At 38.2% G+C, this 20,976-nt stretch overlaps 1 protein-coding gene across 1 annotated transcript in view; it reads left to right on the forward strand.

Moving 5' to 3' along the window:
* Itsn2 (intersectin 2) overlaps positions 1–20,976 on the forward strand; it is a 104,032-nt gene that overhangs the window by 10,016 nt on the left and 73,040 nt on the right. The window contains exons 4-14 of the mRNA XM_013013541.1: positions 623–786; positions 1,953–2,156; positions 2,285–2,381; positions 3,429–3,568; positions 7,694–7,757; positions 9,322–9,459; positions 10,443–10,528; positions 11,753–12,015; positions 13,654–13,803; positions 14,896–15,036; positions 17,917–18,004. Of these exons, the coding sequence (XP_012868995.1) occupies positions 623–786; positions 1,953–2,156; positions 2,285–2,381; positions 3,429–3,568; positions 7,694–7,757; positions 9,322–9,459; positions 10,443–10,528; positions 11,753–12,015; positions 13,654–13,803; positions 14,896–15,036; positions 17,917–18,004 (1,535 nt within the window). The remainder of the gene's footprint in view (positions 1–622; positions 787–1,952; positions 2,157–2,284; positions 2,382–3,428; positions 3,569–7,693; positions 7,758–9,321; positions 9,460–10,442; positions 10,529–11,752; positions 12,016–13,653; positions 13,804–14,895; positions 15,037–17,916; positions 18,005–20,976) is intronic.

Here is a 20,976-nt window from a genome sequence, read left to right on the forward strand (position 1 = left end):
CCCCCAAAGTAGAGCTGTGGCTCAAGGTAGAGTGCTAGTTGTGATCTAAAGAAGCTCAGAGACAGCACCCAGGCCCTGAGTTCAATTCCCAGGACTGGAAGGAGAGGAAAAAAAAAAAAGAATCGCTTAGATTTTCCTGCTTGGGCTGGCTTTGAATTTCGATCCTCAGATTTCAGCCTCCTGAGAGGCTAGGATTTAGGAGTGAGCCATCAGTGGCCAGTTACAATTGTCTTTTTAAAAAATATGTAACAACCCTTATCCCATATTTCTTTTTTGTAGAATATTCTTCTACAAAGTATACATTCACTATGAGACACATAGCATACTTTCAATACCTGATCAAAATTAATGAATTAAATTTAGAATTAAAATATTCTTGAATGATTTCTTTTTTAGCTGTACTAGGAGAATTCTGTCCATTGGTCTCCAGATTCTGTATAGTATCTTACTTAGAGGCTATTTCTGGTCAGTATGTTTCATGTGCTAGTTTTAGCTTTTTGTTACTCATATTTATGTGTATTTAATTTAGTGATCTACATGTAGATGTTCTTATTTTATCTTTTCAAACTTGACAGTAATATTGGTTCTTACTACTACTTGGCATGCCTCATGCTTCTTTTAGGGCCCTATCAGATCTGAACAAAGATGGGAAAATGGACCAGCAAGAATTCTCCATAGCTATGAAGCTCATCAAACTAAAACTTCAAGGCCAACAGTTGCCTGTGGTTCTCCCTCCTATTATGAAACAACCCCCTATGTTCTCTCCATTAATTTCTGCTCGGTTTGGTATGTACTTAATTTAATAAACTGTGTAGGAGTGTTCTGCTTGATTAGTAGACATAATACTTGTGGATCAGAAAAGGATTTGCTAGCACACAGTGATAATCCTCAAGCACAAGTTAATTTTAATGTCTAAGAAATATTAAATTCAATATCCTAGCTAAGGTGTCTGTTTGTTCCAATTTTCTAGTAATATTTTTGGTGTATATCTTTTATTCTGGCGTTTGGTCTAGTCAGTATCCCCTTTCACATATTTCCCAGGTGGGTAGTAAGTTATATGTCCTCCTTCCTACTTTAGGGTACTACCAATCCTAATTACTATTCTTAATTTTTTTCTATGTTCTCATGGAAATAGAAAGTAGAATTGTGGTTACCACAAGCTAGGATTATAGGTATGAGCTACTGGCACCTGGCTAAAACATTCTACTTTTGAAGAAACTATTTTTTTTTTGTCAGTCGTGAGATTTGAACTCTGGGCTTGGGCACTGTCCCTCAACTCTTCAGTTCAAGGCTAGCGTTCTACCACTTGAGCCACAGCACACCTTCCAGTTTTTGGAGTGGTTTATTGGAGATAAGAGTCTTACGACTTTTCCTGCCTGGATTGGCTTTGAACCGCGATCCTCAGATCTCAGCCTCCTGAGTAGCTAGGATTACAGGTATGAGCCACTGGCGCCCGGCTTAAAGAAACTAATATTTAATTAGAAATGGTAATTTATTTTTAAACAGTGTGGGAAAAGGGAATCTTTAACTGATTAGTAGATATTTTCTTAGTTTATACAGGGCAGAGTAGTAATATTAAAAGCAGTAGTTGCTGGGCACCAGTGGTTGACACCTGTAATCCTAGCTACTTAAGAGACTGAGACCTGAGGATAGAGGTTTGAAGCCAACCTGGGCAGGAAAGTCCATCAGACTCTTATCTCCAAATAACCACCAAAAAGCCAGAAGTACTGTGCCTCAAAGTAGTAGAGCACTAGCCTTGAGCACTCCCCGCCCCCCCCTCCCCCACAGCAGTAGTTTATTGTGTTCACTTCTGGTTCAAGTTGCTTTAATAAATATTTTAGAATATTTTTCTTACCGTTTCTGTAACTGCTTACTATATTGTAACTTGCTTTCTATATGTGTTTTATAGTTGATGTGCTAACACTGAAAAATGAGTTTTCTTTTATCTTTAGGGATGGGAAGCATGCCCAATCTGTCCATTCCGCAGTCACTGCCTCCAGTTGCACCTGTAACACCCCTGTCTTCTGCAACTTCAGGGACCAGTCTTCCTCCCTTAATGATGCCTGCTCCCCTAGTGCCTTCTGTTAGTACATCATCACTACCAAATGGAACCACCAGTCTTATTCAGCCTTTATCCATTCCCTATTCTTCTTCAAGTAAGTGTTTAGTCAGTCAATATTTCATGTAAAGAAATTGCTGTAATTGTGTTCAAGTCTATAGATACTGACTTTCTTTGTGTTTAATGTGACTTTTTCCTACCCTCTTTTTTCTTTTTTTTTTTTAGCATTGCCTCATACATCATCCTATAGTCTGATGATGGGTGGATTTGGAGGTGCTAGTATACAGAAGGCCCAGTCTCTGATTGACTTAGGATCTAGTAGGTATGACTCCTTAACATTTGTAATATTTTATGTTTTAAATAAAGAGTATTTATTTGATAAATTCTCAGCTTATCTAGATTTTACTTTGCAGTGGTCAAAAAATAAGTACTTAACTCTCATAAACTAATTTTTTTTAATTTTTAAAAGTATTAAATATCTGGCATTTTACTTTTGAAAAAATATGTAAACTAAAAAATGTTCTCCTACATTTTAGTCAACTTTTTGCCCCAAATTATGTAGTTTTCTTTTAAAAACAAAACAAAAACAAAGTATGTGTGTACACAGTACTTCTCAAAATGTCTGAATCATTGACATTATTCATTTTTTTTTCTTAAGTAAATATTGATGATTTGGGCTTTTTTTTTTTTTTTTTGTCAGTCATGGGGCTTGAACTCAGCCTGGGCACTGTCCCTCAGCTCAAGGCGAATGCTCTACCACTTGAGCCACAGTACCACTTCCAGTTTTCTGATGGTTAATTGGAAATAAGAGTCTCATAGACTTTCCTGCCTGGGCTGGCTTTGAATAGTGATCCTTAGATCTAAGCCTCCTGAGTAGCTAGGATTACAAGCCTGAGCCACCGGCATCTAGCTTATGCTTTTTTTTTTAAAATAAGTTTTAGAAAGCACATAATCATTCATCATCTCATAGAAATCATCAGTATGTTCTCCATTGTACAGTGTTAATTTTGACTCAGCACAGCATTTGTATCAGAGCTTAACCACTCATTAATTTGGGTGTTTAAAATTTTCTTAACCTTACTGAGTCTTAGATTACACAACTAAAATATGGGGACAGTAATTTCTCTTAAGTTTGTTTGGAAGATTCAAAGTGATATTTGTAAGCCCTGGTGTATTGTGTCTTCTTGATATATTGTGTTCTAGTACTTGTGTTACTAAGAATAACGATGATCACTAGAATTTAAATTTTTGAAAATTAGCAAATACAAAATCATTTACTGTCATTTTATATAAGATGGTTCTTAATATCTTTTATAAAGTTTAAGTAAATTTCAGTTAGTAACAAAATCTTAAATATATTTTGTTATAGCTCAACTTCTTCAACTGCTTCACTTACCGGGAACTCACCCAAGACTGGAACCTCAGAATGGGCAGTTCCTCAGCCTTCAAGATTGAAATATCGGCAAAAATTTAATAGTCTCGACAAAAGCATGAGTGGGTACCTCTCAGGTAAGCAGCATACAATGTTTAGCAGTATGAGTTAGTTTTTTATATGTAAACTTTCTTTGAAAAACTGTTATTTGAACTTGTACTTTGCAGCTTATCTATAAGTTTTAATATTCAAGAAATTTAGAAGGCATTTGACAAGTTGTGTAAGAAGTCAAAGATGGATTTAATTTTTTAGTTTGCTTTCTTGAGAGGTTATCTGTGTGTGTGTATGAGTGCCAGTACTGGGGTTTGAATTCAGGTCTCACTCTTTCACAGCTTTTTTGCTCATGCTGGGATGAACTTTTTTGAACTCATATTTTTATTTTTTTTTTACATCTTAGCAAAAGTAGATTGAAAAGACATGTTGAAAATGTTTCTATCCTACATGTCTATCAACAGAATAGATAAGTGAACTGTGATGTATTTGTATAAAAGAATGCTTTACAGCAATTAAAAAATAATGACCTGATATATATAACAATGTGAATGAATTTCACTTTCTATACAGGTATAGAAAGAAGGTGTGCACAAAAGATACTTACTTTTTAACTCATTTGTATATATCTAAAGATTACAAAATCTAATTAATGGTGAAAGAAATTAGAATGCCATAATTATTCTTGTTGGGAAGGGCCGCCCATATATAAACCTTCTGAGGTGCTGGAAACATTCTATGAATTGAACTGAATGCAGAGTGCATGTATGCTTACCTATATAAAAATTCATCTGGCATCACTCAAGATTAGTACACTTTAGGAAGCAGAGATATTGTTTAAGCAGTAATGCACTGCCTTGAGGGAAAAGCAAAACCAGAGCAGAAGGCCTTGAGTTTAAGTCCCAGTACTGAAGAGCAGTGAATGGAAATCAGCTGAGAGGAAATGATCACTATTGTCAATTTATTTGTGTATGTCATGTTATATGAAGGTTTTCAGAGAGTGCTATTCTCGGCCTTACAAGGATAAAACCATTATCTATGTAAGAAAGAGCAGGATTTTCTTTTAAAAAGAAGTTACTTCTAGTGTCCTAAAATTGAGCACATACCTCAAGTAGATGAGGACGACTAATGCACACTTACATGTTAATGCTTTGTTCAGTCAATGAAGCAACTAGTGGTCTAATTTTCTTCCTTTTGTTTTCCTCTTATCCCCCAAACCTGTCACCTTGGATTTATTTATATCAGTTCTTTGGTTCAGATATTCCTCAGTCTCATATCTTCTAGATATTCTCTTGACGCAGAGAATAGAAGGGACAGCATTAGAGCAGAGAAGATAGCCTATCCCAAGGATTGGCAAGAAGCTGTGTGATCAAGTGAGCTTTTCTTAGTAAGGTACTCTGCTGGCTCTTGGAGGCCTTTTGTATTGTTCAGACTTTGTCTGCACTCAGAGTCCTCCAGCATCTGTTTTTGACCATTCATATTTTTTTTCATCCTATCTGTCCTATTGCCTCATGCTAAGTGGTATTCTTTAAGTTATCTTTGTCCAAGAGCTAAAATATTATTGAATTTTTTCCAGGTCTGAAATAGCCTTCTATTTCTCATGATTAGAAGAATCTTCCTTTTAATGCAGGAACCTCCTCAAATCTCACTTTGCGTGTGAAAGCTAAAGAGTAATCAGTTGAGTGGAGCTATAAGCTATACCCAGAGTTTTTCTTTATATAATTTCTATTAAGTGGTCATATTAAAAAAGTAGAATGATGCCAGGCACCAGTGGCTCACATCTGTAATCTTAGCTACTTAGTAAGCTGAGTTCTGAGGATCATGGTTTGAAGCCAACCTGGGCAGGAAGTCCATAAGACTCTTATCGTCAGTTAACTACCAAAAAGCCAGAAGTAGAGCTGGAGCTTTGTGGTAGAGTGCTAACCTTGAGCAGAAAAAGCTGAAGGACAGCACACAGGCCTTGAGTGCAAACCCTAGTGTGCCCAAGAGCACGCGCACGTGCACTCTCTCTCTCTCTCTCTCTCTCTCTCTCTCTCTCACACACACACACACACACACACACAATGAGCCCGGCACCAATAGCTCACACCTATAATTCTAGCTACTCAGGAGGCTGAGATCTGAGGATTACATTTTAAGCCAGTCCAGCCAGACAAATCCAAGAGACTGTCATCTCCAAATAATCAGAAAAAAAAAATAATAGCCCAAACTGGAGGCTATAGCTCAAGTGGTAGAGTATAGTCACAAGCAAAAAAGGCAGCAAGAGCTCAATACCCTGTGTTCATGTCTCAGTAGCAGCACACACAAAAAAGAAATAAATAATCATGTAAGAAAGGTTTAAAAGTTGTAAAATACAGCTGGGTGCTGGTGGCTCATGCCTGTAATCCTAGCTACTCAGGAGGCTGAGTTCTGAGGATCACAGTTCAAAGCCAGCCCATGCAGGAAAGTCCATGAGACTCTTATCTCCAATAAACCACTAGTAAACCAGAAGTGGCACTGTGACTCAAGAGGTAGAGTGCTTACCTTGAGCTGAAGAGCACAGAGATAGTACCCAAGCCCAGAGTTCAAGCCCCAAGACTGACAAAAAAAAAGTTGTAAAATACAAACATTGAATAATACTTAGAGTTTTGATTAGCAAGTCCTCTAAAGTTGTTAACTGTGTTTTTTTTTTTTTCTGGCTTAGTATCAGGAGCTACATCTCAGGAAGGTAGTTATGTACTTAGTTTTATGCAGAGTCATGTTGTATAGGACCCAACTAAGCATAAGCCCAGAGTAGAAGCTGACTCTTCTGGTTCTCATGGCCAGTCACCTAGAAGTGAAGATGGGGTACCCACTTAACCAACAAGAAGACCATTCTTAGAGAAGCCGCATGGTTTTTATCCATGGTCTAGTAATCCACAGACTAGCTGAACAGGAATCAGTAAGCCTCTGAAGCTTACAGGGATTTTCTGCCCTGGAGCATATATTCTTGGATTCTGTGGGTCTGTTTTCCTGGTATGACATTCCAGTTCAGGAAATATATTACAAAAACACTTTTTATTACTAAAGAGGAGAAAAGTTGAGCAATTTACTATACATAGTAAGCCTTCAATAAAAGTTATTATTGCCAAATGCTATTATTGCCAAACCCTTGTGTTTTAAATAGTGGAGAACCAGATTCTAACTTGATTCATTATTTTAGCAAATACTTATTTTAAGTATCCATTTGTTAGGTATTGGATATGCATTCATGAATTAAGTAGGTTTTTTTTATCTCATTAGATTTTAGTAGTGTAATTGTGGAAACAGACAATAAAAACAAGCGTATAAAAAGATAGTAGAAGTTGTAGTACATGATATAAAAGAAACAGGAAGTATATCGGATGATACTGTGGACAGAGGAAACCTTTTTGAGAAAGTCACATTAAATTGAGATTTATATGGTAAGGAAGACCAGCTAGGTAGCATAGAATTAAGACTTGGTGTTGGATATGAGTATATAGAAAGAGGGGAATCAAAGAAGCCATTTAGATTTCTAGCTTGAGCCATTTGGTGGACCGTGATGCCATTTGAAAAGAAAGAAAAACTGAGGGGAAATGATTTGAGGTAAAAACAGAAAACAGACATGGATGGGAATAGAGAATTACCTAGTTTGAGATGTCTCTGAAATGCATGAATAGGTTTTTGGTTAAAGTTACAAGTATAAAATTAGAGGAGAGGTTTGGACTACAGATGTATATTTGAGGATCACCAGGCTTTAGGGGCTATTGAAAGCCATACAAATGGATGGGAATCCGGGCAACAAAGGGGTGTCCAGGAGAGTCCTTGGAAGAATGGCAGCATTTAGAGATTCCTTAGGGAAAGGTATAATGGAGACAGAGGAATGGTCAGAAAAGAGAAATTCTGAGAATGGGGTAAGGAAGTCCCGTTAGAGTACAAGAAGGCTACGAGTTCTTAGCCTTTCATACTCTTCCTTCACCTCAGCCACTTGTACGTATTGATACCTTGATGAAAGAACACTGGGGAGAGCACTTCCCTTAATAATTCTAGATTTTAAACTTCTTGCAGCAGAACTGTATTTGATTACTACTGAATACTGAGCATATGGTAAAATATTTAATGTTAAAAGTTCCCAAGAAGTAGTAATAGTATTTATAGGTATAGTTGTTTGGGTTTAAATGACTTTCAAAAAGCTAAATAATTTTTTCTTTATGGTTTTCCCATTCATTCAGGTTTTCAAGCTAGAAATGCCCTTCTTCAGTCAAATCTTTCCCAAACTCAGCTAGCTACTATTTGGTGAGTTTGTCCATTACTAAGATTTTTGCCTATACTTGCCTCTATTATTAAAAAAAATTATCTGGAAGATTACTTCTACCAAAAAACAAAAAAGAGAAATGTAATTGTTTCTATAAAATTTCATTAAAACTACTCCATGAAAGTGACCATTTGAGGGCTGGGAATGTGGCTTAGTGGTAGATTGCTTGTCTAATATGCATGAAGCCCTGGTTTCGATTCCTTACTACCACATTAACAGAAGAAGCCAGAAGTGACGCTGTAGCTCAAGCAGTAGAGTGCTAGCCTTGAGCAAAAGAAGCTCAGGGACAGTGCCTGGGCCCTGAGTTCAAGCCCCAGGACTGGCAAAAAAATTAAAATAAGAATTGGGTTCAGGCAAGCTATAATTATAGGGGTGAACCACCTGTCTGGCTAAAACTGTAATTTATAAAATGACTTCTGTGGAAAATCAGAGAATTTCTAATATGCCTAATTTTTTTTTTCTTGTCCATCATGGGGCTTGAATTCTAGGCCTGAACTCTGTCCTCAGCTCTTCAGCTCAAAGCTAGCACTTTACCATTTAAGCCACTGCACCACTTCCGGTTTTCTGAGTGGTTTATTGGAGATCGGAGTCTCACAGACTTTCCTGCCTAGGCTGGCTTTGAACCTTGATCCTCAGATCTCAGCCTCCAGAGTAGCTAGAATTATGAGCCACCGGCTCCCAGCCCTAAATGTGTTTTGAGTGATGCCTTGAACTTGAAATAAGATAAGGACTTTCCAGAGTGGGTATTTCCTATTCTGTTACATAATTTCTGTTCTGTTTTTTTGGATTATGAAAATAAAGAGTAAAAATGAACTCACTTTCTTGTATTTATTTACATTTCACTAAAATATGTTAACTCAGCAGTTTTACTCTCATGATTATTTTTTTTTCTTTTTTTTTTTTTGGCCAGTCCTGGGGCTTGAACTCAGGGCCTGGGCATTGTCCCTGAACTTCTTTTGCTCAAGTCTAGCCTTCTACCACTTGAGCCACAATTCCACTTCTGGCTTTTTTTTTTTTTTTCTGTTTTAGGGGTACTAAGGAATCAAACTCAGGGCTACATGCATGCTGGGCAAGCACTGTACCACTAGGCCACATTCCCAGCCCCTCATGATTATTCTTTGGAAAATAAAAAAATTATACTCTTCAGCCAGGTGCTGATAGCTACTCAGGAGACTGAAATCTGAGGATCACAGTTAGAAGCCAGCTTAGGCAGGAAAGTGTGGGACTTTGTAACCAGAAAAAGCCAGAACTGGACCTGTGGCTCAAGTGGTACAGTGCTAGCCTTGAGCAAAAAAGCTCAGGGACAATGTTCAGGCCCTGAGTTTGAGTCCTAAGACCAGCACTAAAAAAAGAATTATACTCTTCAAACATCATGAAGTATTTTATTAAAAATAGACTTTCTGGGCTGGGATGTAGCTCAGTGGCAAAGTGCTTGCCTAGCAAGTGCAGCATCCTGGGTTCGATTCCCAGTACCAAAAAAAAGAAAAGACAAAATTACAGTTAAAAAATAGACTTTCTAAGTTGTCAGTTTTTTATTTTCTTTAGGACTCTGGCTGACATTGATGGTGATGGACAATTAAAAGCTGAAGAGTTTATCTTAGCTATGCATCTCACTGATATGGCCAAAGCTGGGCAGCCATTACCACTGACTTTACCTCCTGAGCTTGTCCCTCCATCTTTCAGGTGAGTGTCTTTAGAAGTGAAGAGCTGTTGTTGTTTTTTAATTACTTAGCAGGTATGATTTTACTTTGGATTTACTGGGCCTCTGCTCCAGTTTTAAAAGAGAGTGAAATGTTTTCACTGACATTTGATGTCAGTAGTCAGTGAGTTATACTAGAAAGGTGTACACATGGGAAGTAGATGTATTTTCACACTATATTACATAGATAAGGCACTGAAAATTAAAGAGATTAAGAGAAGGGCTAGAAGCATGGCTCAAGTGATAGAGCACCTACCTGATGACTTGACCCCTCCCCCCCAAAAAAGATTTTAAGAAAAACTTGCCCAAGAATAGCAATTAGCTGAAGTGTAATTTGAGCCATTGTAACTAGAAACAGGTAGTTTTGTATGTTGTAAATATTAAATTTCTTTAATCATTTATAGTTTTTTTTTTTCCTTTGTAGTGCTAGGTTTTTAACTCAGGGCTTGAAATTTGCTAGGCAAGCACTTTACCTTTTTTTTTTTTTTGCCGGTCATGGGGCCTGAACTCTGGGTCTGGGAGCTGTCCCTTAGCTGGAGCCACAGCGCCACTTCCGGCTTTTTCTGTTTATGTGGTGCTGAGGAATCGAACCCAGGGCCTCATGCTTGCAAGGCATGCACTCTACCGCTGAGCTACTTTCCCAGCCCGCACTTTACCATTTGAATCCTAACCTTAGGCCTTTTTTTATTTATCAGCTAGGATTTTATTTACCAGCTAGGATCTTGTGATTTTGCCCAGGACTTGCCTTGGGTTTTGAACCACATTTCTACTTACTGCATAGCTGGGATTATAGATGTGTATTATTACTACATCCAATTTATTAGCTCCTGCTGGCTGCAAATGACAGTTCTCTCTTTAAAAGTAGTTGGAATTATATGCAGATCCCACTATACTCTGTCTATTGGTCTGTATTTTTAAGTCTGACAGATTGTATGATATTAAATTTGTATTTCGTTGTTTTTCTTAGAGGAGGAAAGCAAATTGATTCCATTAATGGAACTCTGCCTTCATATCAGAAAATGCAAGAAGAAGAACCTCAGAAGAAATTACCAGGTATTATTCAGTATCTAAGTTGTATACTTATAATCAGTTCTTTTAAATTTTACACTGAAACATACGTAAATATTTAAAATGTTTACACCTTTAAATTTTTATAGGGATTTTATGGATTTTTAGGGATTTTATGGATTTTTAAAAAAAATTGTTTTAGTGCTGGGCCTTTTAACATACTAAGCAAACATTTTACCACTGAGCTACATCCCCAGCTTGATGGGATAGATTTTTAATATTGATAGTAAAGATAGTAAAAATGAAAAGACTAAGGAGGAAGAGGAGAACTTGGAAAGAATTAAGCACTCAAGTTAGAATGTTTCTCCCACTCAGGGAGATTTATTAGAGCAAGTTTGTGATGAAATGTTTAGGTTTTTTTAAAGTAAAGGTTTGAAATATTGGTTGAAAGAATACACACACATGTAACCATTCTTTTTTTTTTTTTTTTTTGCCAGTTCTGGGGCTTGAACTTAGGGCCTAGGTACCATCCCTGAGCCTTATGCTCAAAGCTAGTGCTCTACCACTTGAGCCACAAGGCCACGTATAGCTTTTTTCTGTGATTAATTGGAGATAAGAGTCGCACAGATTTTCCTGCCCAATCTGGCTTCACACTGCAGTCTTCTGATTTCAGACTCCTGAGTAGCTAGGATTACATGTGTGAGCCATTCGTGCCTAGCACATGTAACTATTTTAAATTATTAAAAAGTTAATGACATATGTCAAGTAAACCAAATATATAGCCATATAGCTATGATTATCTTTGCAGAAAACTCTGAAGAAAACATTGAACAGTATACAGTTGTACATAGAATGGTATTTACACAGAAATTTGTTTTCTTTTCTTTTTTTGGGGGGGGGGTCCGGTTGCGGGGCCTGAACTCTGGGCCTGGGCGCTGTCCCTCAGCTCTTCAGCTCAAGGCTAGCGTTCTACCACTGGAGCCACAGCACCACTTCTGGCTTTTTTTTTTTTTTTTTTTGCTTATGTGGTGCTGGGGAATCGAACCCAGCGCCTCATACATTGCAAGGCAAGCGCTCTACCACTGAGCCACCTTCCCAGCCCAAGAAATTTGTTTTCTTAAATATTTTTAGAAGACAGTATGTATTTTTTCTATTTATGTTTATTTTTTCCACTTACATTTGAGTGAGAGCACTCACAATGACTAGGCATGTGTTGAACTAGATTCAGTTGGCTCTTACTATGTGAGAGCTTACGTGTAATTTATTTAGTTACTTTTGAGGACAAGCGGAAAGCCAACTATGAGCGAGGGAATATGGAACTGGAAAAGCGACGCCAAGTCTTGATGGAGCAACAGCAGAGGGAGGCAGAACGTAAAGCCCAGAAAGAAAAGGAAGAGTGGGAGCGAAAACAGAGAGAATTACAAGAACAAGAATGGAAGAAACAACTTGAATTAGAAAAACGCTTGGAGAAACAGAGGGAACTAGAGAGACAACGAGAAGAAGAAAGGAGAAAGGAGATAGAAAGACGAGAGGTATTTTTAACTTATTTCTTGAGAAAATCATTAATTTCATAAGTAATTTCAATTAATAAAAACATAGGCTAGGAATGTGGCTTAGTGCTAGAGTGCTTGCCTAGCATGCATGAAGCCCTGGGTTCCATTCCTCAGTACCACATAAACAGAAAAAGCCAGAAGTGGAGCTGTGGCTCAAGTGGTAGAGTGCTAGCCTTTAGCAAAAGAAGCTCAGGGACAGTGCCTAGTCCCTGAGTTCAAGCTCCAGGACTGGCAAAAAAAAAAAAAAAGGCTTATTTAAAAAATTTTAGTTTGCCTTTTTCTCTGTATTGTCTTATTCTTAGTTATCCTATACAACTCTGAATGTCTCTCTTCCCCTGAGGAGAGAAAGAGGGTCTAGGCTGGTATGTGGGAGAGAGAGCATTACTGTAGATGATACCTCAGTCAAAGGAGGGTTGGTTGCACAGCTGAGTTGAGTAAGGAGCCAGTGAAATGAGTCAGGCTGAGCAGGTTATTATATAAATGCATGATTGGACTTCAGATGAATAGTATCAGAAATTGGAGACAGATGGGAGTGAAGGTCTAGAGAAAAATCAAGATGGTGGCCTTATACAAGTCCATAGTAGAGGGTTCATTTGGGTCCCTAGGACTTTTCTATGTATTTTAAAGGGCTAAGGATAGAACATAGTTATTATTCACTGAAAAACTATAATTGGATTTTAAAATTTTTAATATAAGAATAAATGTTTAATTATTCCTCTTAACATTTGTATTTATGAAATCATACTTTAACCTCATAAAAGAAAAAAATGCAGTCATGGTATTTAATATATACTATATGGAAAGTGAATTGTGCAACTTGTAGACAGGGATGGGAGAAGGAAACTGGGGGAAAGTGAAGGAAGGGATGCTATTATCCAAAAGAAAATGTACAGATTACCTGAATTGTGAAGTGGTAGCCCTTAATGGTACTATATAACACCTAAGTAATAATAGTGCCTGGGCACTGTCCCTCTGTTCTTCAGCTCAAGGCTAGCACTCTGCCACTTGAGTCACAGCGCCACTTCTGGCTTTTTCTGCTTATGTGGTGCTGAGGAATGGATCTAAGGGCCTCATGCATGCAAGACAAGCACTCTACCATTGAGCCACCTTCCCAGCCCCATAATAAAATATTTTAAAAACAAAATAAACATTTGAAATCAGAAAAAAGAAAAGAGGAAAAAAAAAGAAAAAAATAAGAATGATTCTTAGAAGCAATCAAAAAGTAGTGGCTCCTGCCTTTAATCTTAGCTACTCAAGAGGCTGAGCTCTGAGGATTATGGTTCCAAGCCAGCCCAGGCAGAAAATTCTCATGAGACTCTTAGCTCCAATTAACCAGTCAAAACCTGGTAGTGGAGCTGTGGCTCAAAAGTGTAGTATTCTAGCCTTGAGAAGAATAGCTCAGGGATAGCACCTAGGCTCTAAGTTCAAGCCCCATAACCACCACCAAAAACAAAGTATTGGATAAAGTCACTTTTGTGAAAGTCTTTAGATCATAAAATTAGATTTTCCCACTTGATGCACTTTGGCTTACTAAATGCTAGAAGCTATCATCCTATCAGTTTTTAAAAATAATTCCAGAGTTTTAATTAAAAACTGACTTTAATGCATTATTTTCAGGCAGCAAAACAAGAACTTGAACGACAACGTCGATTAGAATGGGAAAGAATTCGTCGACAGGAGCTTCTCAATCAAAAGAATAGAGAACAAGAAGAAATTGTCAGGTTAAACTCTAAGAAGAAGAGTCTTCATCTCGAGTTGGAAGCATTGGTATGGCTAAAATTAAGTGGGATTTATCTAATGATGCTGAAAAATGCAGGGGTTTTTTGTTTTGTTTTTTGTTTTTGTCAGTTGTGGGGCTTGAACTCTGGGCTTGGGTACTGTTTGTCAGCTCTTCAGCTCAAGGTGAGCATCTACCACTTGAGCCACAGCTCTACTTCTGGTTTTCTGGTGGTTAATTGGAGATAAGAGTCTCATGGACTTTACTTGCCCAGGCTAGCTTTGAACCGCAATCCTCAGATCTCAACTAGGATTACAGGTGTGAGCCACCAGTGCCTGGCTTGCAGTTGTTTTATTAAGTGTATCTCATGAATAAATTTTAATGAAGAGAGTACAGATAATTTCCAATCAATACCTTCCCATTCTTTTACTTTATTTTTTTTGAGATTTGTCTAAGGGCAGATTGGATAAAAAGATTCTACTCCTAAAAACAAAATGATTTTAAATTGTCCACTGACATATGTCTTAAAATTTCTTCTAGTTCTGTAAAACTATAATTCTTACAGTTCTTAGCAAATACTAGTCATTTCACTGGTAGATTTTATACATTAGGTTTCAGGGATTCAAGATCTTAAAAGACTTAGTTTGAAATGTAAAGGAGGAAAATAAAGTTTAGAACTCTAGATTTTTACAATCCTAGGATCCTATAAATATGAATTTGATGGTATAGTAGGATTTTATAAAAATGAATGTCTAACTGTGTAATAGTAATACTATAAATGTATGGCCAAGTACTGAAATGAAAAAGAAAAATGCAGTGTATTAAAATTGTGCTATTTCATCTTAATAATCAGCTCTTACACTGTGAAAATATTTCCTGCCAATAGCTTTCTTGATGTTTATAGACAATTCTTTTGTCTTATAGACAATATTTTCTACTTAGCTTTAGACAGTTTATTTCAGATTAAGTCTGAATGATAAATGAAATTTAAATTTTTAACTAGAGTGTGTGTGGCTCAGATGATAGAGTACCTTCCTAGCAAGTGTGAAGTCATAAATTATAAATAAATATATATTTTTCCCTTTAGGAGTATCTTCTGTTAGCACTTTATGTCACTGTGTCTTTATATAATTGCTCTGTAGAGTGGTAAACACCATCAGCTCTCAGGCAGACTTCAAGATGTGCGGCTCAGAAAGCAAACCCAAAAGACAGAGCTGGACGTTCTAGATAAGCAGTGTGACCTGGAAATTATGGAAATCAAGCAACTTCAACAGGAGCTTCAGGTAAGTCCTTTGCTGCCAAATTGTCCTTAAACACATATCATTACTAGCACTTCTTTCTGACAGAATACTTGTGCTTTGGGGATCATGTGTCCTTAAGCTTCTGAAAGACTTGTAATATAAATATCCACAGCCTATATGTAATACCAGAATCCATACACCTCCTGAAACTGCTATACATGTGGTTAAGTACTGCTTAACATTTTATAAATTGACTTTGATTACTCTTTTTTTTTTTCCCCCGGTCGTGGGGCTTGAACTCTGGGCTTGGGTGATGTCCTTGCACTCTTCAGCTCAAGGTGAGCGTTCTACCACTTGAGCTACAACACCACTTCTAGTTTTCTAGTGGTTTATTGGAGATCAGAGTTCTCACAGCCTTTCCTGCCCAGGCTGGCTTTGAACCGCAATCCTCAGATCTCAGCCTCCTGAGTAGCTAGGATTACAGGTGTGAGCCACCGGCGCCTGGCTTGAGTTTGAACTCTTAAATAAAAATATTTATATATTTGTTTTAATCCATTCCTGCTGCTGTCACACAATATGTTAGGCCATGTAATTTTGCAACAAATTTATTGCTTACAGTTCTGGAGGTGTAGGAATTTAAAGGTCAAGTCAATAACAAATTCATTGTCTGGTGAGGATTTGCTTTCTGCTATGGAAGTGACATTTTTCTACACCCGTACATTCTGGAAGGGACAAAGTAGTTGCTTTCATTCTCTCTCTCTTGCTTGCTCTCTTTTTTTTTTTAATTTAATTTTTTTTGCCAGTCCTGGGGCTTCAACTCAGGGCCTGAGCATGGTCTCTGAGCTTCTTTGTGCTCAAGGCTAGCATCCTATCACTTGAGCCGTAGTATCACTTCCTGCTTTTTCTGATAAGAGTCTCTTTTCTGTCCAGGTTGGCTTCAGACTCCTGAGTATTTAGGATTACTGGTGTAAGCCACTAGAACCTGGCTTCATTCTTTTTCATAAATACTTTCTTGTGTGCATGGTACTAGGTTTGAACTCAGGGCTTTATGATGGCTAGGTAAGAACTCTACCACTTGAGTCACATATCCTACTTTTATAAGAACACTAACTGCATTCCTTAGAGAATAATCCCCATGATTTAATCACCACCTGAAGTCCTACTTCGTAATACTATAGTATATAGGTTACATATAGACATAGGAATTTTTGAGAGAGACCCACACACACACAAAAAAAATTCCATATCATACATTACCAATACAGCTATTGGAAGAAAATAAAAACATTTTAAAAACACAATATGACTATTGATACTTTAGGAAGTTTTCAGAATTGTGATGAGAGAATGCTGGATAGTTCCTTAAAGACATGATGAGTCTGTTATTTAGGAATAGAGTCTGGTCAATGATTCTTGTTTGTAGAATAGTCATTCTAGAAGTGTTCCATATATCTGGAGTCCTCTTAGCCAGTTCTTGTTACTGTATGACTGGTTATCAGTCCATAAAACATTTTCTTTGTGATTTAAACCTGATTGCCTATTTCTCCCTAAATTCTTAGTCCCTTTGTGTGTGTGTGTGTGTGTAATTCTTAGTCCCTTTGTGTGTGTGTGTGTGTGTGTGTGTGTAGGGAAGGAGGGAGTGTGTGTGTGTGTGAGAGAGAGAGAAGGGAGGGAGGGAGTGTGTGTGTGTGTGTGTGTGAGAGAGAGAGAGAGAGAGATAGAGAGTGACTGTGAGTCCTAGGGTTTGAACTCAGGGCCTAGGTACTGTCCCTGAGTTGTTTTTTTTTTTTGGGGGGGGGGGAGGGGTCCGGTCATGGGGCCTGAACTCTGGGCCTGGGCGCTGTCCCTCAGCTCTTCAGCTCAAGGCTAGCGCTCTACCACTTGAGCCACAATGTCACTTCTGGCTTTTTTCTTTTTGCTTATGTGGTGCTGAGGAATCAAACCCAGGGCCTCATGCATGCAAGACAAGCGCTCTACCACTGAGCCACCTTCCCAGCCCTGTCCCTGAGTTTTTTTTAACTCAAAGCTATTGATCACTTGAGCCCTAGCTCACTTCTAGTGTTTTGGTGGTTAATTGTAGAGGCTGTGGACTTTCCTGCCAGGGCTGACTTCAAACCACAATCTTCAGATCTCAGTATCCAGAGTAGCTAGATTACAGCATAAACCAACAACCAGTACCTGGTTTTTCATCCCTTTTTAATAGATGTTTGCCTTTTGAATTGTATGAACCGCTTAGATTCCTGTTCCCCTTTGTCCACAGTTATCCATTGGAATGTGAAAAATTATGTGCTTGTAGATACTCCTCAATGATGAAGATTTTCTTTTGTGCCTTTAGTTTTCAGCCAATTGTTCATAAATTGATATTATTTTCTTTTTAAATCCTACATAATTCCATTCTAGTTTATTCATAATTTAAAAGCATTTTACAACTGCATGTTATTCCTGTACTAAGTTTCAAAGGTGATTAAATCATATTTTAAAGTTTTCAAAACATTTTTGGAGGGGGGAGGATGGGAAGGGATGGGAAGAGGAAACAAAGGAGGAGGCTACAATGCTTGATAAGAAATGTACTCATTATCTTGCCCATGTAATTGTAACCCCTCTGTACAGTATTTTCACAATAAAAAAAAAAAGTTTTGGGGTTGGGAAGGTGGCTCAGTGGTAGAGTGCTTGCCTTGCATGCCTGAGGCCCTGGGTTCGATTCCTCAGCACCACATAAGCAAAAAGAAAAAAGCTGGAAGTGGCGCTCTGGCTCAAGTGGTAGAGTGCTAGCCTTGAGCTGAAGAGCTGAGGGACAGCGCCCAGGCCCAGAGTTCAGTCCCCACGACCGGACCCAAAAAAAAAAAACAGTATTTCAAACCAAAAAAAAACATTTTTGGATATTACAGAGTTTTAATCAGGTTCTGCTTTTGCTTTTATAAGGAATATCAAAATAAGCTTATCTATCTGGTACCTGAGAAGCAACTACTAAATGAAAGAATTAAAAACATGCAGTTCAACAATACACCAGGTAAGTTCCTTAAATTTTTGTTGTCTTCTTTTATTTTTTTCTCTACAACTGTCAAGTCATATTCTACTAGGTTTTAAAAGGAGCATTCTATTCAAAATAATATTTTTGTATATAAATTTAAAATTTCAGAAAAATCTTGAAAAATACAGGTAAAGCAGGACTGGCAAAAAAAAAAAAAAGAGTCCCATGGACTTTCCTGCCCAGACCGGCTTTGAACCGTGAACCGTGATCCTCACATCTCAACCTCCTGAGTAGCTAGGATTACAGGCATGAACCACCAGTACCCAGCTCTTTTGCACTTTTCTCTTTTGTTTTTTTTTGGTCTACCACTTTGAGCCACAGCTCAACTTCTAGCTTTCTGGTGGTTAATTAGAGGTAAGAGTCTCACAGACTTTTCTCCCTGGGCTGGTTTTTGAACCACTGTCTTCAGATCTCAGCCTCCTGAGTAGCTAGAATTACAGTGTGAGGCACCAATGCCTGGGTAAACTTTTTTTTTTTTTTCCCCCAGTCCTGGAGCTTGAACTCAGGGCATGGGCATTATCCCTGAGCTTCTCTGCGCTGAAGGCTAGTACTCTACCACTTGAGCCATAGTACCACTTCTGGCTTTTTCTGTTTATGTGGTATTGAGGAATAAAACCCAGGGCTTCATGCATGCTAGGCAAGCACTCTACACTAAGCCACATTCCCAGCACCTGACTAAACTTTTTCTCTAACTCTTCATTCATGCAAAGAATTTTACCAGCTTGCCCTGCTGATACCTGCTGATACCTGTGAGACAAATATTATAAGGCTGTGTATGGGAATGTAATATTTTTATTGGCTCAGGTCCCAAATTAGATAACTTTAAAGCAAAGCATACAATAAAACAAAGAAGCCAGACAGATGAGAAACTAAAATACCACCTCTTTATTGATAAAACTGATAAACCAGTGCTTATTGTAGTGGTTTATCTGTGAGTAGTATACTTGTACCTATAAAATAATAAATGTATGTTTCTGTGGATGAACAAATGCAAGTATAATATTCAGAATGCACTATGTGGAAAAGGAACTATACAACTTTTGGGCAGAGACAGGAGAGGGAAACTGAGGGAAAGTGAAGAAAGGATGACGTCCAAAAAAGAAATTTACTCATTACCTGACTTAGGAAATGGTGGCCCCTCTGTACAACACCTTAATAATAATAAAATTATAAGGTTAAAATTTAAAAAAAAAACTGGGCTGGGAATGTGGTTTAGGGCTAGAGTGCTTGCCTAGCATGCATGAAGCCCTGGGTTCGATTCCTCAGTACCACATAAACAGAAACTGGTACTGTTGTTCAAGTAGCAGAGCACTAGCCTTGAGCACAGAGAGGTGTAGGGATAGAGCCCAGACCCTGAGTTCAAGCCCTGGGACCAGCAAAAATAAATAAATAAATAAATTTAAAAAACATGGCAAGAATCCAGATCTGTAGCTCAGTGACTGAACAGAACAATTTGGCTCTTTCTTTCAGACCCTTTTGCTTCTCTCACTGTCTTCCTTCATTTTTTCGTTTTCTCTTTCTTTTTTTTAAATTCTTATTTTGTGCCAGCACTGGGGCTTGAACTCAGGCCTTGAGTACTGTCCTCTACCTTTTTTTTTTGGTTGGTCATGGGGCTTGAACTTTGGGCTTGGGCACTATCCCTGTGCTCTTCAGCTCAAGGCGAGCGCTCTACCACTTGAGCCATAGCGCCGCTTCTGGTTTTCTAGTGGTTTATTGGAGATAAGAGTCTCATGGACTTTCCTGCCAGGCTGGCTTTGAACCACGATCCTCAGATCTCAGCCTCCTGAGTAGCTAGGATTACAGGTGTGAGCCACCAGCGCCCGGCTTTCCTTTACCTTTTTTGTTCAAGGCTAACACTCTACCACTTGAGCCACAGCTCCACTTCCAGTTTTTGACTGGCAAATTGGAGATGAGAGTCTCACAGTGTTTTCTACCTAGGCTGGCTTCAAACCATGATCCTCAGATCTCAGCCTTCTGAGTAGCTAGGATTTCAGGTGTGAGCCACCAGTGCCTAGCTGCCTGTGCTAACTTTGAAGATTATACTTATGTAATAGCACTCATACTTTCATCAATTCTGGGTCAACATAAAATGTTCCCTCTTTCAGGAAGGGGAGAGCTCGTGATTGTAGTCTGATTATATGTTTTGGTTTGATTTGTACTTTGTGAATGAGACTGTTAGATCTTCGTACACTATGTCATTTAAGGCCCAGTGGCCTGCACAAGTAGCCTTCAGGGAGCTCATCCTGAACAGTGATGCTCAGGGCATTAGCAGGGAGGAAGGAAAACCAGTTAGATGACATGAGGGTTAGCACTCTGAGGGGTTTTTAGCCTAATTTTACTTTTGCTAGCTATTTAAGATCACATAACATATTGGGAAAAGAAGACAAAAGTTTGTCTTGAGCTCCTTCATGTTTTTGACCAAAGGATGGTTTTTGAAGGTGCTAGAGATCAGTTTAGATCTGCCCAAGGGCTGAAGCTAGGCCCAAGGATGCAGCTACTGCGTGTCTAGTGCTATGTTTCTACAAGACAGTATCATCTACAGTGTGTGGGAAGAGAGTGGGAGGGTGTCCCATTTCAGTTTTAAGTATTTCTATTTTAAGGGGGAAAAAATCTTGGCAAGATAATTCACCTGGAAGAGCCAGGTGTGATGGCACACACTTGTATTACTGTCACTCAGTAGGTAGAAACAGAAGGATCTTGAGTTCAAAGCTAGCTTGGATTACAGAGCAAGACCCTGTCTCAAAAAACAAAACAACAGCAACAACAAAAAACAGAAACTCCTCAAAGTGATAACTTTTCTCATAATGAAAAACATGAACAATAAGAAAATTGAAAAACATACAAGAATTTGGATTCTGGGCTGGGAAGGTGGCTCAGTGGTAGAGCGCTTGCCTTGCATGCATGAAGCCCTGGGTTCGATTCCTCAGCACCACATAAGCAAAAAGAAAAAA

The sequence above is a fragment of the Dipodomys ordii genome, unplaced genomic scaffold, assembly GCF_000151885.1.
Source record: "Dipodomys ordii isolate 6190 unplaced genomic scaffold, Dord_2.0 Scaffold20, whole genome shotgun sequence".
NCBI lineage: Eukaryota > Metazoa > Chordata > Mammalia > Rodentia > Heteromyidae > Dipodomys > Dipodomys ordii.